This window comes from Henckelia pumila, chromosome 3 (genome assembly GCF_033568475.1).
Source record: "Henckelia pumila isolate YLH828 chromosome 3, ASM3356847v2, whole genome shotgun sequence".
Classification (NCBI taxonomy): Eukaryota; Viridiplantae; Streptophyta; class Magnoliopsida; order Lamiales; family Gesneriaceae; genus Henckelia; species Henckelia pumila.
The window spans coordinates 79,640,623-79,665,732 of NC_133122.1; the positions used below are offsets into that span (position 1 = coordinate 79,640,623).

The 25,110-nt window shown below is 34.7% G+C and overlaps 3 protein-coding genes across 3 annotated transcripts; 1 reads left to right on the forward strand and 2 right to left on the reverse strand.

Annotated features, from left to right (window-relative positions):
* Positions 1 to 339: 339 nt before the first annotated feature.
* Positions 340 to 5,714, reverse strand: LOC140889086 (probable pectate lyase 12). The gene is made up of 5 exons (XM_073296792.1): positions 5,578 to 5,714; positions 3,239 to 4,145; positions 2,818 to 3,020; positions 2,480 to 2,645; positions 340 to 384 (listed from the first exon to the last, which is right to left on the reverse strand). Exons 1-5 carry the CDS (start codon positions 5,712 to 5,714, stop codon positions 340 to 342), a joined length of 1,458 nt encoding a protein of 485 aa, XP_073152893.1.
* Positions 5,715 to 16,466: 10,752 nt separating this feature from the next.
* On the reverse strand, positions 16,467 to 17,319 carry LOC140889087 (uncharacterized). The gene is made up of 2 exons (XM_073296793.1): positions 17,287 to 17,319; positions 16,467 to 17,045 (listed from the first exon to the last, which is right to left on the reverse strand). Exons 1-2 carry the CDS (start codon positions 17,317 to 17,319, stop codon positions 16,467 to 16,469), a joined length of 612 nt encoding a protein of 203 aa, XP_073152894.1.
* Positions 17,320 to 19,689: 2,370 nt separating this feature from the next.
* Positions 19,690 to 22,739, forward strand: LOC140889089 (uncharacterized). The gene is made up of 7 exons (XM_073296794.1): positions 19,690 to 20,019; positions 20,128 to 20,559; positions 20,883 to 21,004; positions 21,049 to 21,152; positions 21,222 to 21,388; positions 22,092 to 22,455; positions 22,549 to 22,739. Exons 1-7 carry the CDS (start codon positions 19,690 to 19,692, stop codon positions 22,737 to 22,739), a joined length of 1,710 nt encoding a protein of 569 aa, XP_073152895.1.
* The last annotated feature ends 2,371 nt before the right edge of the window (positions 22,740 to 25,110 follow it).

Consider the following 25,110-nt stretch of genomic DNA (forward strand, 5'->3'; position numbering starts at 1 on the left):
GAAACTTGGAGATGAGGATTTCTTTATAGATTCCCCTTATTTTTTCATCTTAATTTCTTCAATTAACTCGTGATAAGATTATAGGTGGATTGCATTAAGACATATCTCTATACCTACATGATAAGCAATATAATAAAATATGATATGAATGAAATTTTATCAATATATTTTTTTACAATCATGGATTCATGGTTGATTTAAATTTTGCAAAGACGTTTAAGAAATTATAAAATAGCAATTAACTTAGTAATCATGCAAGTTCAAAATACATACCATATAATATATTATCCATTTTTATTCAATATTACTCATCTCTATTTTATCAAATTTATTAATTACTCATCTCATTCGTAGAGATAAATGGATTCTAATGCTGATTAAGTTCTCTGACATAGGATAGAGATAATCAATTTTTTACTTAAAAAGGGGCATGTGAAGTGTTTTGGAAGTGTCTTATGATTATGGAGAAGTGTCTTGATAGTTATTTGTGTGTTTGGAAGTGTTTATTTGGGAATTAGCGCATCTCCATTAATGGCACTCTTTTTATTCGATTTGAAACATGTATACATTTTTATTTAATTTGCGCAGCCGGCTGTCCAGATGATCATGCAGATTCTTATATTGCATTGTATTCTGTTGCATGCATAATTTTAATTATTTGAATTCTCTGTTTCTATATATACCACTGATCTTTGGATTTAAATGCATGTAAACAAATTAACAAATCATGAATTAGTCTTTGTTTTCTCAAATTAATTGGGTGAAAAAGCTACAAATTTGCGACAATAATTATTCATGATTAAAAAAAAAGTAAATATTGCTGCAGTAAAGTTTTATTGGAATTCATATGTAATTTATTGCTTACTTTATAGGGAAATGGTAGGTAGCTACCTATAAACTGGTTCGATGAGTTGGTATGCTGTGTGTTACATGGAAGGTTTTGCTTATCTAATTTATCGAAATTTAGTCTTAATATAATAAGCCGATTCGTTTTGTACATTAATTTTATCGTTTATTTGTTAGAGTATATATTGACCGGACGTGAGATAGTGCTAATTAACTCATTCAATATCATGTCAATGATTGGAAAATGACTGGAAACTATAATATGATAAGACGATTTATTGCATAAATTCAAAATTCTGATCATTTCAATTGGATGATGAATGGATTCCAAATAAATTTTAGTTGTTTAGAGAAGTAATATTATAAACATCAAATCAACATCTTGTATATTTATATAGTGTTTCATGTTAATTAGGTTATATTTTAAGTTTATCCAAGAACGATGTTATTTGACATACATTATATTTTGTATTACTTATATGTAAACAATTCGTGTGTGAAATTTTATATATTATTTTATTGTAATTAAGCAATAAAACCATCATTGAAATCCATGCTCTATTTCATCTAAATAGTGTAGCAGTAAGAAATAAAAACCTATTTACTTAATTTAAATTATCGATTATATATGTTTTTTTTTTGGCAGTGAAAATGATTGCCCGTTTTACTATATATATTTTTTGGCATATTTTAATTATATGTTATTTTTAATCCTTAATTTCTGCAGTCAAGATTAAATTAATACGAAACTTATTTTAATAGACATTGTGCGTGTATCTTAGTGGATAAATGTTTTTTTTTCCTCCGTTGAAATGTGATGTAAAGTTTTTAAAATGTAAAAATTAATCAATGTCCGAAAGGTACAAAGTTGGACAATAGAGTGCATTTTGTCCTGGCATATATATATATGGTTGATTCTGCCTGTTTTTTCTGCGGTGGAGGAATCTTTGTGCCTAAATCAATAGTTTATTCGACAAATTATAAAAGTGTAAATCATGAACAAAGTTTATTATTTGTGAATCGTGGACTTATAAGTCTTTTGGTTATATAAGCATGTACTTGAGAAATTTAGTGTAGATGTTTGTGTAAACTCAATTACGGATTTGTCAATGTTACTCCATTCGGACAGCGTGATCTGAATGTGATTTAAAAGCTCATTTTAAACATCTCGCATACAAAAATATTAAAGCCGTATATCTAGCATATAAGCCGGCATCGACATAATCATTGGTTACTATGATGAGTTAGAATACTTGTTTGGGAGTTCGAGATATCCAATTTTCTAGAACATGGAAAGTTGGTAACAATTGTAATTCTGATAAATATTTTTATTATAGATTTTTTATTTTTGGAAATACCATCTGATGTTTTCTTTCCTATTATTATAGACATACAAAGAGCTCGGTTGAGATTTGAGAAAAAAAATATTCTCGAGTGTTGTTTTGTCCTGTTTTTTCAACTTTCCAAGATATATATTCTCTGTGAAACAGCATCTTGATCTTTATCAATTTGACGCATTCCACTACATTGCAATTGTAAAGTGACTGGTAAATAAGTAAGGGAAAACACATGCAGTTTGCCTTCTCCCTAGCTATACTTGCCACAAAAACAAATAAGCTGCAGTGCCATGTACAAACAAAAGTATTATAAAATTTACGAGGATTGAGTACTTGTAAGATTTCAGCTTTTTGCTCCCTGAATAACCATCATAATCCTCGAAAACGCCTGCATTTGTATCCCAATCCGCTCCGGAAGCAGAACCATTGGATTCAGACGTCCATTTACCCCGATTGTTGCCCCTAGTAAGCAAAATAAAGATAAATAACATTGTATATGGATCTTAATTGTGATGCATACATCTATTAGATTCGGTTAGTCCAACGTGAAATTCGGACTTTTTTTTCATTTGAGCGAAGTCTGATCGTATAAGGTGACAAATATAAAAGCAGAAAGAAGAAAGGAAAAAGAAACCTGCTGCTAAGTACACCAGCATTGAGTGTAAGCAAGTCAATATCTGCAGCAGATCTCGGCTCAATACTATAAGCTTTCTCATATTTCACCTCCACACCCTGTCCAGATGCCACAAAGAATGCTCCATTCACCATTATGTCCCCCTCACTCCTCCAATTCCAGTCCCTCCATTCCTCCTCCACCGTATCCACACGTTTCGTCACCTATAAAAACGATTAGTACTTCAACAATATGTAGAATATCATGTACTGCATGCGAGCGTAACTCTGCTAGATATTTAGTACTGTTTATGTATAATGTTACAATAAAAACGAAAAATTCAACAAAAGGATCTTGTATGATCATGTGCATGTTGTAGTCCTACAAATCCATGCAAATGATCACTTGTATATAGATGAGTATATATAATGAGAATATATACCTCCTTCACATTGCTATCAGATGAGGCGATATAGCGATTTCCTTGGCTATTGATGGTAGGATTCCCACTACCTCCAATGGCATACATCTCCCACCTAGTGAAGTCATTGTTCACCACATGTATGTACCCTCTTCTACACCTTGGCATTCTCTGTACAAGTTTCTCGCCAAAATGGTTAAAGGCGATGGTCACCTGCATTCCCGAATCAGGCAAGTAGTCGTCGCTATGGCCGAGTAGCATCACCTCATTATGATGAGAAAAAATGTTGTTAGATATAGTGATCCCCGTCGACCCCATGACAGCATCTATCAACCCATCCTTACAATTCGACAACGTACAATGATCGATCCAAATGTCCCTCGATCCAAATATGGAGATTCCATCACCGTCCGATTTGGTCCGCCACCCATAATGGGTGGGGCTCGACCTTATATTCGTCTCCCCTGCTTGGTGACAGTCATGAACATGAATGTTGTGGATTATTACATTACTTATGTATTGTAAAGTGATGCATCCGCCACCGGTTATTTCAACGTTTGCCCCTCGGCCATCTAGAGTCTTATATGAGTTGAAGATCAATTCTTGGGACAGATGGATGAGCATGTTGGCTGAAAATACGATCCACAACGGCTCAGTTTGGATCACAGCGTGTCGAATTGTGCCTGGTTTCGGATTTACAGGGTCGTCGTCTGATGAATCCGTGACAACGTAGTAACGCCCGCCCTTGCCCCCGAGGGCGTATTGGCCGAATCCAATGGCACAATCAGCCAATTTCTGCCGGTTCAGTTGCCAGTTGAGGTCACACCGCCAGCAGTCGTCTGTGGGATTACCGGTTAAACAAGTGGACGATTGACCGTTGGTGGAGAAGGATAGCATTTGCCTTCTTGAAAGTGAGACACTCACTTTTCTGCATGGGAAATACATCAAAATGCATGATTTTTTATTTTTATTTTTTTAAAAAATGCCGTTAGTTAAAACATGAGTAGAGCTAAATGTGTGAAATATTATTAATTTGCAAGTCAACTTTGTAGTTTCATTCAATATATTATTGATAGCGTTTCATCTTCTTTTCTTTAATGCTTTGCATTAGCCAGTGTTGATGTTATGGTCATCATCGATCTTTTAATTGTTATCACTAGCTAAAATTACCTAAATGTTAAGAATATGTCTATTGAATATAATTAATTTCCTGCATTGGTTTTTTTTAGTTATTTGCACTACCTTTTCTCATATCCGATAGCTATAGAATTAGAGCAAGATTTGGTTCCTTTATATAGTTGTTTTTTTTTTTTTTTCTGTCAAAAAGCTTGTTCAAGTTCATTGTTTGAACTAATGCAAAGTTATTGAAAAGGTATGCTGGTACCCAACAAATCCTTGATGATGATTATTTATTATTTTTTCGAAGAAACTAATCTGCAAAACATGAGTGAAGGTTTACGTATGAAAGGAAGCAGTGGTTTGCAAGACAAATTTGCAATAAAGTGGCCAACTTTATTTGTTATTTGGCTTTGCCCGTATGAAAGGAGATACACATAGGATTCCATTGCAGGGAATCGAGAAGGAAAAGTTGATGGAGGGCCCCATTCAGTATTTAAGTCAACAGCCGTTCAAATTGTCTACTAATTAAACCAAAAGTTACTTTGGATCTCATTTTTTTTTATGTTTTATATTATATATATAATATATACCAGTGAAAAAATATTGAATTTGCGCCGATTAAATAACTGAGAGATCCATGCATACTTTTAAGACTTGTGCTAAATATTGAAGGCCACACACATGATTTCATGTTATTTTTTGAATTACAAAAACATTCCGCATATATACACTAATTTCAAAGCTAAGTGTAATCATATGTATAGCATTCATCGTATATATTATATATCACATTTTTCCGCTGTTAGTATGTATATATAAAATGGTTAATATATGTATACATGTCTTCTATATTAAAAGATCTGACGTTCAAACAGTTTATAAAATAAGTGTCATAGATTTTCCATTCAAACAACAGATATGTTAAAGAGTGATGCCATATGTACATTTAAGGATAAAATTTAAGTTACACTAGGATGACATTTCTATTCTTTTCTAAGGTACGTAATTGAAAATTTAAAAATAAAATAGATGTAATAATTAGATTCAAAAATACATTTCTAATTTATCATTTAAAAGAACCTAAAATTTCCTTTGTTAAAATGGAAGCACGCGTGGGCGACTTATATGGCCAACACTGACAAATTACGTAAAAGTAAGAACACAGCAACTGCACATCTGCTATATTATTAACCCGAAAAATTTGAAGAGCATAATTAGAAAGTCATAGATAGGTTTCTTGCCTGTGGACATCGCGAGCAACGGCTTCGGGGTCGGGGTCGGGGAGCTGAGTGAAGTTGAGACCAAATGCTGATACCTGGCGAGAAAACGAGCCCATAACCAACATCATGAACACAATGCAGCCATTGCTGGTCAACATGATTTGCACTGCTTTCATATAATATTTTAGCAGAGAAAGAAAGAATGGTGCATGCATCATAGTTTTAGATCAGGTGAAGTTAAGCCAATTGGTTGGTTTTGAGTGGTGTGATAATGAGTGGCTTTTTTTTAGAAATTTGAATCTTACTATTGTGTTTTTGAAGGGCTCAATAAGCGGAATTTAAGGGAATATAGTAGTGGCATCAGTGCATTAGAATGAGAAATGATACACGAGTATCAAAATAATAAATATTATAAATTTATAAAGCAAATGTTGTTTTTATTTTTGGGTTGTTATTGTTTATTGTTTTAAATCATCAAATTTTATTGATAGTTTTAAATGAAATCTATATACAATATTGTTCCGACGTAATATACATATATGATATATTACAAACAAAATAATAGCATAAATAAATTAGTTCTTTTTTTTTAACCATACCGATAAATATATCCATTTAACTGCCTCGTCGTTAAAGTGGAAACCAAAATGTAGAGTGGCCCATAAATTATCCAAATCCAGGGCCCAAAATTTCTAGCCCATTTGATAATATGGGAAAAACAAAGCCATAGAGTCCAGGGTATCTAAAGGTAAAAATTTATCAATATATGTGAGGTTCATTGAAAAATTAATAGTGTATCACACATGTATTGATAAATTTTTACCTTTTGATGTTCTTTGGTGTAGTACTGTACAGGTAGGATCTAATTTACCGTGTTAGAAGAATGATTTTAGGAAGAACTTTGAGTTTTTTCTTTACAAGAATATATCGAACTATGTACATTTATTTTTAAAATAAAAACTTTTGTGATATTGTCTAACAAATTATTTTATATGACAGATCTTTTATTCGATCCGATCAATGAAAACATATTATTTTTTATGTTAAAAATACTATTTTTCACTATATACATACATCAAGGTCGACTTGCCTAACAAATAAATATAATAAATATATGTGACACCTATTTGCAATTTTAGCGTTTGATTTTCATCCATTAATTTGGTTTTTTTTTTCTAGGGTGATCGACTAGTTCATGAAAATTGCACTTGAATATTGACTCATATGAATTATCTCTCTTCTCTATATATTTTTTTTTCTTATGATATAAAACATGTTATCAGCACGATGTTGTAAAAAATTGATCATGAAATAATTCTTGTTTTTTATGCTATTGGCATAGCACAACGTGTACGTTTGTCAATATTCAATTTTATGAGATATTCATTAGTGCTCTAGAAGTAACACAATTATCAATTGGTATCCATGAAAATCATGATTTTATGATGTTGATGGCTCGAAAGTATCACAATATGATTGAATATTGAGAGAGATTCATGATTAACATATGATATAAGATCAAATATATTGAGAATCTAAAGAGATTCATGATTATTATCTAATATATTAAGAATCTGAAGAGTTTTTATGATAAAATATATGATATATAATTTTGTATATTGAGAAATTGAAGATATTCATTATTGAGATCTGATACGATATCAAAGATCTATAAATATTCTTGAACGTATAGATCTAGTATCAAAGTGTATCGATATCTATAAAAAAATGTTGATCAAAATATCAAAGATTTGTTGATATTCATGATTCATGAAGAATATTAATATAAGATAAAGTATTTGGAAATATTCTTGAAAATATTTATTTAATTCTTTTTTGGTCGAATGAATTTTTGACAATCTTATGAATTCAGAAATTTATTACAATTTTTTAAAAAATATCGATATGTGATATAAAATTGTCAATATCCTTAAAAGAATGTTATTAAAGATATGAGATATATATAAAAAGATACTGACTTAGATATCGATCAAAACATATATCTTTTAATGCTTTAGAAGAAACATACTACATTATTTGTCACTATTTTTCTGAAAAGTGACTTGATGCATGTTCAATGTTGAAATGCAGTGCTATTGATTAAAAATTTATGAATATGCCGCATTGAGACCGCAATGCTATCAATCCATAAAAGAACATAAAAGTTAAACCTAACGAAATAAAACCATTGTCTATATTGGGCAACGGCGATGATCGATTGACGGTAACCTTCACACAATAATGTCAATAAGTTGATTATGACTAACTTAAGTCATTTTATTTAATTATTTGCGTAAATAATTTATTTGGGTAAATTAAGTTTTTATTTTTTTAAACTAAATTTTGGAAAACTCTAAAATGTGTTTTTGATTCACATAAATTATTTTGATTACATAAAATAATATATAAAAATTTTTCAATTTATTCCATGAGTCAATATATTGCATGAGATATGACATTAATTTATTATGCAATTTCATTGATAATTTTTCTTATTTGAGAATTTTTATTTATAGTTTAAGCATATATTGAGTTGTTAAATATTTATTTCCTAAATTTTGACCATAGATTTTAAATTTCTCAATTTTGATTGTGGATATAAATTTTAGCTTGTTTCAAATTTTTTTTGATTAAAATTGAATTTTTTTTAAAGTGATATTACATTTTAAATGAATGATAAAATATTTTATTACGTGTTATTGTATTATATTTTTTGCAAATGTAGAGAAAAAATCAATGTGAAATGACATCAGTGATAAATTAATAGCATTGTTGACGGTAAAAGATATATTTGATACATTAAGAATTTGGAAAGATATGTTCATTTCTCAATTTCAATTCTTCGAAAATAATAATTAGATATCTTAGTTATAGTGTTTCGTTGATTCAAAGAAAAATAAAGAAAGAAAGTTATGAAAGTTGTCTAATTGATGTGATTCATTCTCTAGGTTGAATGTGACTGCCATTGAACACAGTTGTTACACTGTTGTTGATTATCTATAAAGAATAATATATTATTTCATATGATCAAGTGAGATATTTAATTAAAATATCGAGTAATACAAAATTTTGGGATATATATCTTAATCAAGTATGGTACTAAATGTATATCTTTATCTCATATCACTATTTATATGGGTTGTAATTGAAGTACATTAAAAGATTTTATTGGTACCAAGAACGATATAAATTTTATGGAGGTCGTTGATGTCTACCCAAATTATATTTTAATTTCATCGTATGTTAATATGAATATGTGAAAGATCTAGAAGATTGTTTGATTGACGATGAAAAAGATGATGCACTTGATATAATAAAATAATGATAGACCCGACATATATGAATTTTAAATCGAGTGAATATTGATTTGATTTAAATAGTATATTAAAAATTCTAGAAGATCTAAAGAGCTCTAAAAGTATCATTGATATAAATACTTTGAGAGTTTAGTATAATTGATTGGATTGAGCATTCAAATATATAAAAAGATGACAAACTATTGATGATGCACAAAGATTTAATGAAGACTCCAAAAATTCCTGGATCGATAAATATGAAAACTTTTTAATGAAAGATATATAAGATTTTATAAATTCTTGTTTATGGCTCATCAACTTTGATCATTATAAGCTCAAATTGACAGAAATCTATATATTATCTAGAATGAAGAAATAATGTGGGCCCACGAAGCGCGAATTTTATAATAGTATGTTGTCTTAATTGATTTATTTGCCTCCAAATAAACTATTAAACCATGAAAATTCAAGTGTCATTTTTGAGGATATCTAAAACATATATTGTAAATATAATGTCAAATGATCGTGTATTGAAATTTAATGGTTGTGCGACACATGCACTAAAATGAATCTCTTGAAGATCATATTAAAAGTATGTTGGAAATAATTTGAATCTTATGATCAAGTATTATGAGCAATGAGATTTTTATGACACATTTCTCATTTGTTATTCTCGTAAAACAAAGTTTCCAGCTAAATGCTAAAAGAATAATTTTGAGATGGATCAAAAGTGTTATGAAGAGAATATGAAGTTTAAAGTTTCTTTGATCTTGTCCATAAGATTGATTATATTGTTTACCTTCATTAATATTCAAGTTCAACAAGGTATATATAATTTCCAAAAAGTCCACTAGCTTGATCACGATAAATTAATTGATTTATATGATTTATGCATATCAGTTATGAAAATTTAATTGTTATGTTTAAATTATGTGATTTATTTTATGCCTGAAATTTTATGTGTTGCAATGTTATTTTAAAGTTTTTAGTTTTGGAATTTAATTCTGGACTGAAGGGACGAGGCTAGCCTTCGAAGCGAGTTAAGGAAAATGTTTTATTTTTCAAGGATAGTATATGCAATGAAATTTTGTAGTGGGAGAATTAAAATTTTAAAAGTTTTATTCGCAACTAATGGGCCGATTATTGAGCCCATTAGTCACAAATTAAGTAGCGTTCAAAGTTTCCAACACTTTTCTTTTATTTCTTTGGAACGCCGCTTACTCCCTCTTTTCCCCTCTTTCATACGTTAATCACTGCACCAAGCAAGATCAAGGGATCTCCAATTCTTCTCGAGGCTAGATCGTTCTTCCGTCCTGGTTAAATTCCAAGTGCATGTTTTACAAAGAACTCTTGAGTATGATGTTTAAACGTGAAGCGTGAGGTTTTTATGATGTTCTTCAAAGTTTTGAATCAAATCATTGATGTTGGTCATTTTTGGGCAAATTCTTTCCAAGTTTTGAAGCACACGTCCTTGTATGATTTCCTTTCAATTGTTAAATATTTTTGGGCAAAAGAGAGTCGTTAAGGAGCCGAAAAGTCAGAGAAAATCGCGTTGGGCAACTGCGCGTCGCTACCTGGATTTACAGGCAGTGAGCCGTGCGATCGAGCAGGATATTTCTCTTGCTCGAGCGTAAGCGTGTTTAAGGGAACGCACTCGAGTGGCACTTTTCTGCCGCTCGAGCACAGAGGGTGCTGCCTCAAAAATTAAATTTTCGTGTGTTCAGTCCAAAATTCAAGTTTTTGACTTTTTCAGCTCTTTTAAGTGATTTTAAGATGTTCCATCGGAAAAAGTTTCGAATTCGAATGTTCGGGACGGAAGGAACGACTCACGTGGATCGATTATGCTATGTATTGCATGTTTATATGATTTTCTCCATGAAAGCTATTTTATCATAAAATGTTTTGAAGTATGTTAAGCATGGATGAGTTCTTGCATCAGTTTTAGTTGCATGATGTTTATGACAACGTTTAAGAGCATGAAATGATGAAGCTATGAAACGTATGAGAAGTATGATGATATGATATATGCATGAAATTATTTTATGTATGTGAATTTGTGGTGGCAAAAAAAGACGGAATATGCAGGGTTTTGGATTTTACGGGATGAGCTCCGGAAGTGCCTTCCCAAAATATGTGCTCAAGAATGCAGGGTTTTGGATTTTCGGGATGAGCTCCGGAAGTGCCTTCCCAAAATACGTGCTCAAAAGGTTTTGGATTTTCGGGATGAGCTCCGGAAGTGCCTTCCCAAAATATGTGCTCAAACGACGGTTGCCACAAATGCATGTATTTCATCACCTAAGATGTCAAGTTTTATCACGTGTTCATGTTATGCCATTATTTTGAGAGTCAAGCTTTTTATGAAAAGTTTTAAATGCATTTTCTTGCTGAGTCTTTAGACTCGCTATACTTGAACGGTGTAGGTAATGACGATGTTTAGATGATTTAATTGATGATTTTGGAAACAGGCATGAAGTGGAGCATGGAGTCGGGCCGGCGGGGAATGAATGAGTACGAATGTTTTATAAATGAATGCTTGGAGTAAACAATATTTTTGTTTGAAAGGAGAAACAAGTTTTAGTAATTCTTTCAGATGGCCATGTTTGGCAAAATTGAAGATTTTTATTTCATTTTTTCATTGATGCACTTTTAAATACTTTTATTTTATGAAGAATATTTTCATTATCCGCAAATTTTTCCGCAATGATTTTAAGTATATATGTTCGGTTACATTCCATTAGAGTTTGGGACGTTACAGCTTGGTATCAGAGCAGTTCGCTCTGAGAATTATCGCACGCATGCATACTCGCCACAACCCGATTGCTTCGTCTTCATGTCTGTAATTTTTATGTTATTGTTTGATTAAGATGCATGATAGTATGTAAGATTTATGAGTTATGTATGCTGAAAGTATGTTTTATTATGATTCAAACATGATTGAGTATGTGGGCAATGTTGGAAATCAGGAATTATGACAACCCGCGGACGACAGACTAATGAGAGCAATGACCTGAACAACGAAAATAACCAGTTTCTGGCAGGATTGGCCAACATAATACAGGATAAGAGCAGAGCCCAGGGGGCACAAATTCAAAAGTTAATTTAGGCACAGGCGGGCGGCAGAAATAACAATCACCCTAGAATTACCAATCCGATCTTTAAGCAGTTTAAGGACCTAGGGCCACCAGAGTTCAAAGGAAGGGCCGATCCCATAGCGGCCGAGGAGTGGGTGCAGTCGTTGGAGACCATATTTTAGTTCATGCAGCCAGCGGTGCGTATTGTGTGATGTGCGCTATCTTCATGTTTCGGGATGACACCAGGGTTAGGTGGCAAGGAGCCCGTTCTACTGTGAACATGACCACTTTGACTTGGAATGGATTTAGAGATGTATTCTATGGGAAGTACTTCATTGTGAGCACAAGAACCACAATCGCTAGGGAATTTCTGGATCTCCACCAAGGGAGCACGTCCATTGCCGAGTACGTGAAAAAGTTCGAAAGAGAGCGGTACTTTGTGCCCATGATCTCTGGAAATCCTGCAGAGGAGCTGAAGCATTTCATGGAGGTCCTGAACGCCTCCATCCGCCATGGTGTCAGATTAAGTGGGGCAGCCACTTACCGTGCAACCGTTGATGAGGCTATTGGTAGCGCTAAGTCGTGTCACGCCCAAATTACCCAACTCAAATCAGATAACAAAATATGAAGTAGTGTGAGTAGGGATTGTTCCCACGAGGAAAGTGAAATTTAAAAGTGTTCTAAAATAAAATAAAGGGGTTTTTGATATTTTACTAACTAGTATGCAAGAATTAAAATAAGAATGATCAATAAACTAACGAGACTTGGTATCGGTCGACTACACCCTTGAAATTATTCATTCGATCATCGATTCCCTAAAAATAATTAATTTACATTGAATATTCATCATTGAAAATTTAATTCCTGTTTCACCTTAATTTTAGTTAACTAGACACCAGCGTTCTATGTTAACCCTTAACCCATAAATTAACCCAATACCAGCGATTAGATTTAAATCCACGGCAACATTCAAATGAGTAAAACTAATGAATCTAGACAACACAAATACCAGCGATTGTATTTAGCCTAGTCAATTGTTGTTTCTAAGATTTAACAAATTCAACAGCATAAAATATTAATCATAGTTGCTTCAAAAATCAGATGATTCAAATAATTATGGATTTGAATTCTAATGTAGCATTAGATTGTATAGTAAAATTCTAAGGTGATCAATTCTAAAATCTCACATACAAGCATGTCAATCAATCCAAAACAACTCTTGATACACAATTTGGAATTAAACAAAATAAAACAGAATCTCACAATTTGAATAAAATCAAGGGTTTGTCTTCCTCAACCAAGTACTAAAACTTAGCCACAACGATTCATGAAAAACTAGAGAAAAATTAAAAGAAAAGAAGAAATCTAGAGATAGAATTGGAATACAAAACCTAGCCGCCAAAGAGAGCTTCAAAATCTGATAATTCCTCTCCCTAAAACGGAATTAAAAACCTAATAAAAGCCTAGAGTCCAAAATAAAAGAGTTTCTAAAATTAAAAATTCTTCCCGTAAAAGCTCTCGCGCTCGATCGCACGAACTGCCAGGATCGAGCGCCGCTAATCTGGGCAACCTTCTGTCTTAAATTTTCTTTGGCCGCGCTCGAGCCTACGAGTTGATGCGATCAAGCGCACTGGAAAAAATCCGACTTTTTAATCAAAGTATGGCATTTCCTACACATTGAACCGGGAATATGTTATGTAGCTAAACGCATGGCATAAAACAAAACTAAAATAAAACATGAACAAAGACACAAGAACACATGCAAAACACTAACAAAATGACACTAAAATATGCAAACAAAACAACACTATCAGCTATGATGTCGGAGAAGGACAAAAACGATATTATCAAAGAATCACAGGCCAAGAGAACAAGTTACCAAGGTCGTGATCAGCAAGGGCCTAGTCAGAAGAGGCTGTATCAGGCTCTTGCTCAGCGGAGGCCACATAAGCAACAACAAAGGCCAAATAAGATTCAGCCTCGACCTCAGGGGCCACAGTAGTTGGCAATCACTGCTCCAAAATCGGCAAATTCACTAGCCTTTCAGAGGTATGGGAAGTGGTAATTCTAAGTCGTATCACACCCAAATTACCCAACTCAAATCAGATAAAAAAATATGCAGTAGTGTGAGTAGAGATCGTTCCCACAAGGAAAGTGAAATTTAAATAGCGTTCTTAAAATACTGAAAATAATAAAAGGGGATTTTTGGATTTTATAAACTACTATGCAAAAATTAAAATAAGAAAGATCAATAAACTAACGAGACTTGGTATCGGTCGGCTGCACCCTTGAAATTATTCATTCGATTATCGATTCTCTAAAAATAATTAATTCACATTGAATATTCATCATTGAAAATTTAATTCTTGTTTCACCTTAATTTTAGTTAACTAGACACCAACGTTCTAAGTTAACTCTTACCCCCATAAATTAACCCAATACCAGCGATTAGATTTAAATCAACGGCAACATTCAAATGAGTAAAACTGATGAATCTAGACAACACAAATACCAGCGATTGTATTTAATCTAGTCAATTGTTGTTCCTACGATTTAACAAATTCACCAGCGGAAAATATTAATCATAGTTTCTTCAAAAATCAGATGATTCAAACAATTACGGATTTGAATTTTAATTTAGCAATAGATTGTATAGCAAAATCCTAAGATGATCAATCCTAAAATCTCACATACAAGCATGACAATCAATCCAAAACAACTTTTGATACGCAATTTGGAATTAAACAATGAAAACTTCGAATCTCATGAATAAACAAAATCAAGGGTTTATCTTCCTCAACCAAGTACTAAAACTCAGCCACAAATATTCATGAATTCTTGAAAAATTTCATGAAATAAAATTAAATCTAAGAAAAGAGAGAAGAAACCTAGCCGCCAAGAGAGTTCTCTGCCTTCTAGCCGTCTAAGTCCGATTCAGAATATTCCCAAGACTCTAAAATTCGAGATATATATTTTAATTAAGGCTAGAGTCCTAAAAAATAAAAATTGCTGAATTACAGATTTTTTTCCCAAACAGCCCGTCTCGCTCGATCGGTAGAACTTGACCGTTCTACCGATCGAGCGAGAATATTTTAAGCAACCTTATGTTTCTTTTTTTCTCGGCACTGCTCGATCGGTTGAATTCTGCAGATCGAGCGAGAGTCTTTTTCCAATTCTACTGTTTTCATATTTCTTGGCACCGCTCGATCGGTTGAAGTATGCAGATCGAGCGGACAAACTATTTTTCGCAAAAAATCATCCGCAAACAGCCTTGCGCAAATGCGCATCACATAATCCTCTAGAGCGCATCATGTTGTGCAAACAACATGTGCAAATGTGCTTGTCAATCCTTATCTGCACTACTTGTTGTGCAAACGCGCATGATTCTTCCTACTTGTTGTGCAAACAACACGTGAAAACAACATCCAATCCTTCATCCTTATTCCTTGCTCATTTTCTTCCCTAAATCAAACCAAAAACATTCATTAGTAACTATACAATGAATTTAATCAATGCAAACTATTCCAATCACACCAATTAACACACATAAATATAGGAAAATATCATCACATCAAACTCCCCCATACTTAATTCTTGCTCGCCCTTGAGCAACACAAAACCAAGAATAAGTTCGAACTCATAATCCATAACAAAAATAACCATGATCTTCACATTTATGCCTCAGGAATAAACTCAATGCATTATCAAAAAAGGCATTAAAATGCTAACAACGGAACAAGTTCAATATCCAGACATTTCAACTCGAGATATAGCCCTGAACGTGTGTGTGACATGTTACCCCAGTTACATGCAACGTCAAAAGACAAAGTCTCAAGATTGTTTGCCGACCTATAACAATTCAGTGTAATGCTTCACAATCAAGAACCCTCATCTCAACAATCCTTCAACACAACACAACTCTATTGAGATATAATTATGCACCGTCAGATTTTGCATCTGAAATTTATAAAGCCCCAATAATTACCCGCAGACTTAGCTATAACTAGATAGGATTCGAATTTCAATCCCCTCGTCTATAGCCCGGATGGAACTACAATCCCATGGAATCCGAAAACTTAGCTATGAAATAGTGAATTGGATTTCATTCACATTCCAAGCCCGGATGGAATTTTTATTTTAAAATTTTTTTCAAAAGTTTAACCCCATTTAATCCGCATACTTAGCCACAAACAAGACGATTAGGATTTCAATCTTCTTGCTCGCAACCCGGATGGAGTTAATTGCATTTTTATAAACGTTTCATAAAATATTTTAAAAGGTGCGCCCAATATTGTATATGTTATATCAAATAAATCATCAAAAATCAAGAACCATCAAGTTTCACAAACACCTATTGTCGTGCAATGGTCCAACAGACATCCACAGTATCTAATACATCCCTACACTTTACCGGTTAAACATGCGTGCTTAAAATATTCAAGAACCATATCAAAGTCTAATTTTTATTGGAGATCAAAGTGTTTCAGGGTTAGAAAATCATCTATTTTCAAAAGCATGCACGTCTTCAATTAGATATCATCAATTAGATATCAGCAAAAGAATTTTTAGCAGGTTGTGCAATAACTTCCTTCAACTTATCCTCATTCACATCCTTCGTGTGTTCTTGTGACAAGTGATCATTGATATCAATATTATTAACAACACTTTCACAGCCAGGAATTTTCAGGGTGCCAAAAATATGAAACTTAGCAATCTCCCCATCAAACTCCATAGTGAGAGTGCCATTGTTAACATCAATGATAGCCTTCAAAGTTTTCATAAATGGTCTTCCTAGCAAAATTGGACTATTCAAATCACTGTTTTTCATGTCAAGCACATAAAAATCAGTAGGAAAAACCAATTTACCAACTTGCACAAGAACATCCTCTAACACTCCTCTAGGAAAAATAGTAGATTTATCAGCCATCTGAACAACAACTGTAGTCTCATTCAAGGGCCCTAGTTTTAAAGAGGCATAAACAGAATATGGCATGACATTAATCGACGCTCCTAAGTCTAGCATGGCTTTATCAAGCTGAATATCTCCTATCTTACAAGGAATAGAAAACATGCCTCGATCCTTGAATTTTGTAGGTACATTTCTTTGAATTATGGCAGAAACCTGTTCCCCAATTCAACTCTCTGACATCCCTTCAGTTTTTGTTTTCTCTTCACAGTACACAACTCTTTTAAAAATTTAGCATAACGAGGTACTTGTTTGATAGCATCTAATAAAGGGATATTTACCTCACATCTACGAAAAGTTTCATACAAACCCTTAATTCCATCATCCTTCCCAGACTCTTTCAATGCTAAGGGAAAAGGGGGTATGGGTTTATACTTAGAAAGAGGAGGAAACTTACCTCTTGGCGCTTCTTCCTTGGATGCTTCTCCATCATTCGCCTTCGGTTATTCTTGTAGCTTCTCCTTGGGCGAAGCATCAACTTCTTTCTCCTTGACCTTCAACTCCTTCCCATTCCTCAAAGTAATGGCACTTGCATTCTCTCTTGGGTTCAAAATTGTTTGGGATGACAAAGCGTTGAAATGTTGTGCTTCCAACTTATTGATTGCGGTGGCGAGCTGTCCCATCTGGGTGTTCAAGTTCTGGATGCTTGCTCTTGTTTCTTGTTGAAATGTTACAGTATTAGTAGCAAGATCCTTAACAATATTTTCGAGAAACTCACCTGGCGCTGGGATCTGAGGACGCTTCTGTGGTGGAGGATACGGTGGCCTATAAGCTTGATTGTGCGGTGGTGCCTGAGGTCCAGGTTGATTTGCCTGAGGCTTTCCGTATCTCAGATTTGTATGATCCTTCCAACCAGGATTGTATGTGTTGGAATATGGATCGTACTTCCGCTGTGGTGGTCCAGGAAATCCGCCAGTAGCATTAACCTGTTCGACCGATTCCTCTTGAAGAGTGGGACAAATATCAGTTGCGTGTCCCATCGCAATGCAAATTCCACATTCTCTTACAGTTTGTCCACTCCCTACAGCCATTTGACGCACAAAATTTGTCAGTTCAATCAATTGTTGTTCAAGGGAAGAAACATTTACCTCGTTGCCCCGTTTGGGTACTGGATCACTCCTGTTGGTGCCAAATTGCTGAGAATTGACAGCCATATTCTCGATTAAATTCCTTGCTTGAACTGGAGTTTTGTCCACAAAAACTCCTTCACTGGCCGCATCTAGCATATTCATGTCATGAGATAATAAAACTTATAGCAGTATTGGATTAATAAATTTTCACTAATCTGGTGCTGCGGACAGCTAGCACAAAGCATCTTGAACCGCTCCCAATACTCATGAAGTGATTCCCCTGCAAATTGCTTTATCCCATTGATCTCTTTTATGATATTTGCTGCTCTTGAAGCTGGAAAGTACTTCTCTAAGAAGATCCTCTTCATCTCTGTCCAGGTGGTAATGGATCCAGGATGTAGGTAGTATAGCCAATCCAACAGCATTCTTTAAAGAAAAAGGAAAGGCTCTCAGCTGGATTTGCTCCAATGTTACTCCATGAGGTTTCATGCTTGTGCACACCACATGGAATTCCATTAAGTGCTTGTGGGGATCTTCACCTGCAAGACCATGAAAAGTAGGCAACAAATGTATTAGTCCAAATTTTAATTTAAAAGTAGCATTAGTTTCTAAGGTAGGGAAAGTAATGCATAGGGGCTGTTGATTCAGATCAGGAGTGCCTAGTTGTCTCAAGCTCAAATTTGCGTTGTCAGCCATTTCTTCCTCAAGAATTTCAGTCCGTATCTCATCCTCTTCTTGTTTCCTACGAGCCTCCTTCCTTCTTCTATGAAATGTTCTCTCTATCTCTGAATCGTAGGGGAATTCTTCTTCAGAAGATTATCCTGTAAGCATTAACAAACCCAAGAAGAACTGGTGGAAAGGATAGAAAATAAAAATAAAAACAAGAACACAAATAAAATAAACAATGAAAACTTCGAATCTCATGAATAAACAAAATCAAGGGTTTATCTTTATCAAACAAGTACTAAAACTTAGCCACAAATATTCATGAATTCTAGAGAAAATTTCATGAAATAAAATTAAATCTAAGAAAAGAGAGAAGAAACCTAGCCGCCAAGAGAGTTCTCTGCCTTCGAGCCATCTAAGTTTGATTCAGAATATTCCCAAGACTCTAAAATTTGAGACATATATTTTAATTAATGCTAGAGTCCTTAAAAATAAAAATTCCTAAATTAAAGATTTTTTTCCCGAACAGCCCATCTCGCTCGATCGGTAGAACTTGACCGATCGAGCAAGAATATTTTAAGCAACCTTCTATTTCTCTTTTTCTCGGCAATGCTCGATCGGTTGAAGTTTGTAGATCGAGTGAGAGTCTTTTTCCAATCCTACTGTTTTCTTATTTCTTGGCACCGCTCGATCGGTTGAAGTATGCAGATCGAGCGGCCAAACTCTTTTTCGCAAAAAAATCATCCGCACACAGCCTTGCGCAAACGCGCATCACATAATCCTCAAGAGCGCATCATGTTGTGCAAAAAACATGTGCAAATGCGCTTGTCAATCCTTATCTGCACTACTTGTTGTGCAAACACGCATGATTCTTCCTACTTGTTGTGCAAACAACATGTGCAAACAACATCCAAGCTTTCATCCTTCTTCCTTCCTCATTTCCTTCCCTAAATCAAACTAAAAACATTCATTAGTAACTATAAAATGAATTTAATCAATGCAAACTCTTCTAATCACACCAATTAACACACATAAATATAGGAAAATATCATCACATCAGGAAGATGCATACAGTTCAGTGCATGTGGGGGACTAATGTTTGCTTTCTATGCAAGAAGCAGGGACACCATCAAAAGGACTGCCCTCAGTCTAAGGAGCAAGTCAAGGGGAGAGTGTTTGCGATGAATCATGATCAGGTGGATCCAGACTCTACCATCATCACAGTTATGATTTGTATTTCCAGTTTTCTTGCCCTTGTTTTGATAGATACTGGAGCTACGCATTCATTCATATCTGTAAAATTTGTGATTAAATTGGGAATTGTACCGAAAGAGTCAGCTTTGGGGTTTATTGTATCTTTTCCCTCAGGGGAGGAATTGAAGAGTAACCGAGTGGTGAAGAATTTTATAATCCAGATGCAGGACCGTGATTTTCGGGCAGATTTCATTGTTCTGGATATGGCGGACTTTGATTTGATTTTTAGGATGGACTGGTTGTCTTAGCATGAGACCACTATTGACTACAAGAAGAGAACCGTCTCTTTAAAAATTCAGAATGGAAATCCGTTCGTGTTCTATGCCACACCAAAGACGAGTTTGTTGCTTGTAATTTCAGCAAGTAATGCCTGGAAGTTGATGAACAAAGGGTGTACGGGTTTCCTAGCAAGTATCATTTGCGAAAGAGAGTTACCTCGGCCGAAGCTGGAAGAAGTCGTTGCAGTGAGGGATTTTTCAGAGGTCTTCCCTGATGATGTTGCAGGATTACCTCCTGCCAAAGAAGTTGAATTCGGAATAGAGCTAGTACCTGGAACCAAGCCAGCTTCTAAGGCACCGTACAGGTTAGCACCGATGAAGATGAAAGAGTTGAAAGTGCAGTTGCAAGAGATACTGGATAAGGGGTTTATCAGACCGAGTGTGTTGTCTTGGGGTGCACCGGTGTTATTTGTTAAGAAGAAGGATGGGTCAATGAGGTTGTGTATTGACTACAGAGAGCTGAACCAAGATACAGTGAAGAACAGATATCCATTGCCAAGGATAGATGATTTGTTTGATCAATTGCAGGGAGCAATGGTGTTCTCTAAGATCGATCTGCGATCAGGTTACCACCAGTTGAAGGTGAAGGATGAGGACGTGCAGAAAATGGCTTTTAGAACTCGATACAACCACTACGAGTTCTTGGTAATTCCATTTGGGTTGACCAATGCACCAACAGTGTTCATGAATTTGATTAACATGGTGTTTCAACCATTTTGGATCAGTTCTTCATAGACTTCATAGATGACATACTGATCTACTTCCGTAATATGGATGAGCATTGTCAGCACTTGACTACCGTTTTGAAGATTCTGAAGGAGAAGCGGCTTTTTGCAAAGTTCAGTAAGTGTGAATTCTGGCATGAACAAATTGCATTTTTGGGTCATATAGTTTCAGAAAGAGGAATGAAGTTGATCCATCTAAGGTAGAAGCAGTTCGAAATTGGGTTGCTCCAAAGAATGCTACAGAAATGCAGAGTTTCTTGGGTTTGGCAGGTTACTACCGTAGGTTCATTAAATAGTTATCCAAGATAGCTCTACCACTGATTCCTTTGACCCGGAAAGGTTTGAAGTTCGAGTGGTCAGATCAGTGTGAGAAAAGCTTTGTAGAGTTGAAGGAAAGATTGATAATAGCACCGGTGCTAGCAATTCTAGAAGGCACCGGTCGTTTCGTGGTTTATACCGATGCTTCCAAGAGTGGATTAGGGGATTTTTTGATGCAGGACGACAAGGTGATAGCTTATAGATCTCGACATTTAAAAATTCATAAGAGAAACTATCTGACTCACAATCTTAAGTTGGCGGCAGTTGTATTTGCTTTGAAGCTATGGAGACATTACCTCTATGGAGAGAAGTGCTAGACCATAAGAGACTAAAGTATTACTTCACTCAGAAGGAATTGAATATGAGACAGAGGCGATGGTTGGAATTGGTGAAGGATTAAGATTACGACATTAGCTATCATCCTAGCAAGGCTAATGTAGTAGAAGATGCTTTGAGTCGCAAGTCCGCGAATTTGAACTAGTTGACAGTTCAACAGGAGTTGATTGAAGTTTTTGAGTGTCTAAAATTGGAGGTATTAGAACCAATTTAAGTATGCTCTTTATCGGCTTTATCAGTTGTACCAAGTTTCATTGATAGAATTCGAGAAGTCCAATCTTCTGATGAGCAGCTGGTGGCATGGAAGCATAAAGATGAGGCTAAGGGTGGTACATTGTATACAGTCAAGGATGAGATTTTTACCACAAAGATAGAATATGGGTGTCAGAAGTGGACTCACTGAGAGTAGAGGTGATGACTAAAGCACATACTATTCCGCATTCCATTCATCCAGGGAGTACGAAAATTTTTAAGGACCTACAATTATCATATTGGTGGCCAGGTATGAAGTAAGATATCGTGCGATTTGTGAATGAATGCCTGAAATGTCGGCAGGTGAAAGTTGAGCATCAGAGGCCAGTAGGACTTCTGAAACCGTTACCGTTTCCCACACGGAAGTGGGAAGATGTCAGTATGGATTTCGTGGTAGGATTGCTAGTTACAACACAAAGGATGAACTCAATTTGGGTGATAGTTGATAGATTAACGAAGTTAGCTCACTTCCTATCGGTTAGGAATAAATTCTCGATGAATCAATATACAGAGTTGTACATTCGAGAAATAGTCAGATTGCATGGAGTTCCAGCAAGAATAATGTCTGACATAGATCCTAAATTCACCTTGAATTTTTGGGGAAGCTTACACCAAGGTTTGGGTACGAAGTTAGCTCTCAGTATCGCATTCCACCCTCAGACAGATGGTCAGTCAGAACGAGTGATCCAGATACTCGAAGATATGTTGAGGGCTTGGATGATTGACTTTGGAGGTAATTGAGAGTGGAAATTTCCTTTAGTGGAGTTCACTTACAACAATAGCTATCAAGAAACTATTGGCGTGACTCCTTATGAGGTGTTGTATGGGAGGAGATGTAAGACTCCCTTGCATTGGGATGAATTTGGAGAGAGAGCTGTGTTGGGGCCAGAAATAGTGGCTCAGACAGTGGATTTGGTGGCCAATATTAGGGACAAAATGTTAACAGCTTAAAGTCGACAGAAAAGCTATGCCGACAAACGGCGTAGGGACTTGGAGTTTGAGATAGGTGACCATGTGTTCTTAAAGGTGTAACCATGGAAGGGTATTATGAGGTTTGGGAAGAGAGGTAAATTGAGTCCAAAATATATAAGACCTTTCGAGATCCTGGATAAAGTTGGAACCCGAGCTTATCGAGTAGCTTTACATCCAAACTTGAAAGGTGTACAAAATGTCTTCCATATCTCCATGCTGAGGAAGTATGTTGCGAATCCTTCCCATGTTATTTGCCACGAGCCAGTGGAATGAACACTACACTTGTCCTATAAGGAGATAACTGTTCAAATCTTGGACATACAAGTTTGTAAGTTGAGGAACAGAGAGATATTGATGATGAAATTTCTATTGCAAAACCAATAGGTTTAGGAAGCTACGTGGGAAACCGAGCAGGATATTCGAGCACACTGTCCTGAGCTATTTGTTAATTCGAATTTCTAAGACGAAATTATATTTAAGGAGGGTAGGGTTGTAAAGTCCAAAAATTCCACTATCTTGATCAGGATAAATTAATTGATTTATATGATTTATGCATATTAGTTATGAAAATTTAATTGTTATGTTTAAATTATGTGATTTATTTTATGCCTAAAATTTTATGTGTTGCAATGTTATTTCAAAGTTTTCAGATTTGGAATTTAATTCTAGACTGAAGGGATGAGGCTAGCCTTCGAAGTGAGTTAAGGAAAATGTTTTATTTTTCAAGTAGAGTATATGCAGTGAAATTTTGAAGTGGGAGAATTAAAATTTTAGAAGTTTTATTTGCAACTAATGGGCCAATTATTGAGACCATTAGTCACAAATTAAGTAGAGTTCAAGGTTTCCAACAATTTTCTTTTCTTTTTTTGGAATGCCGCTTACTCCCCTTTTCCCCTCTTTCACACGTTAATCACTGCAGCAAGAAAATCAAGGGTTCTCCAATTCTTCTCAAGGCTAGATCGTTCTTCCGTCTTGTTTAAATTCCAAGCATCCAAAGTCAGACAAGTTTTTAAATGTTTTGAAACTCATTCAAGGAATATAAATATTTTTAATATGAACTCTATGTGTATGCGTTGATTGATGCATATTTTACAAATAACTCATGAGTATGATGTTTAAACGTGAAGCGTGAGGTGTTCCTGATGTCTTTGGTGTAAATATATTGAGGTTTTATGGATTTTTGAAGCATAGTTGCGGAATTTTGGTGTGTTTATGGTCTTCTTGAAAGTTTTGAATCAAACTATTGATGTTGGTTGTTTTTGAGAAAATTCTTTTCAAGTTTTTAAGGTTTTGCGTCCATTAATGATTTCCTTTCAATTGTTAAATATTTTTGGGCGAAAGAGAGTCGTTAAGTAGCAAAAAAGTTAGAGAAAATTGCATTGGGCTACTGTGCGTCGCTGCCTTGATTTCCAGGCAGCGAGCCGTGCACTCAAGCGGGATATTTCTCCCGCTCGAGCACAAGCGTGTTCAAGGGAATGCGATCGAGCGGAACTTTTATGCCACTCAAGCGCAGAGGGCGCTGCCTCAAAAATTAAATTTTCTTGTGTTCAGTCCAAAATTCATGTTTTCGAATTTTTAAGCCCTTTTAAGTGATTTTAAGATGTTCCGTTGGAAAATTTTTCGAATTTGAATGTTCGGGACGGACGGAACAATTCACATGGATCGATTATGCTATGTATTGCATGTTTATGTGATTTTTCCCATGAAAACTATTTTATCATAAAATGTTTTGAAGTATGTTAAGCATGGATGAGTTCTTGCATCAGTTTTAGTTGCATGATGTTTATCACAACGTTTAAGAACATGAAATGATGAAGTTATGAAACGTATGAGTATTATGATGATATGGTTGTGTCATTTTAATTAAATTTATCTTTCAGCTATTTTATTTCTTATTTCTTTTTAATAATTGAATTTTTATTTAATTCTTAGCACTCCTATTTATTATTCTGTCTAGATTAAGCTAAATAATTAAATCTTGAGAATTGACTACAGTCCCTGTGGGATCGATACTTGGACTCTCTGTCTATTTACTATAACTTGAACTAGTGCACTTGCTAGTAAATAACGAATTAAGCGGTCAAGTTTTTGGCGCCGTTGCCGGGGATTATTTGTTTACTATTAGGATCGATTATTTATTTGAGACTTGGTTTTTATTTTATTTTGTTTAATTTTTCATCTTGTGGTTGTTTGGAGCGCTTTATTTTTTATTTCAGGAGTATATCTCATGTTATGAGCCGTGCTCGAGATATTGAAAACATCATACCACTTGATTTGGAGATTGAAAGCACTCTTCGTCATATACTTAGAGCTCTGAGGCAAAATAACTTGGTACTTGATTTCGAATCTG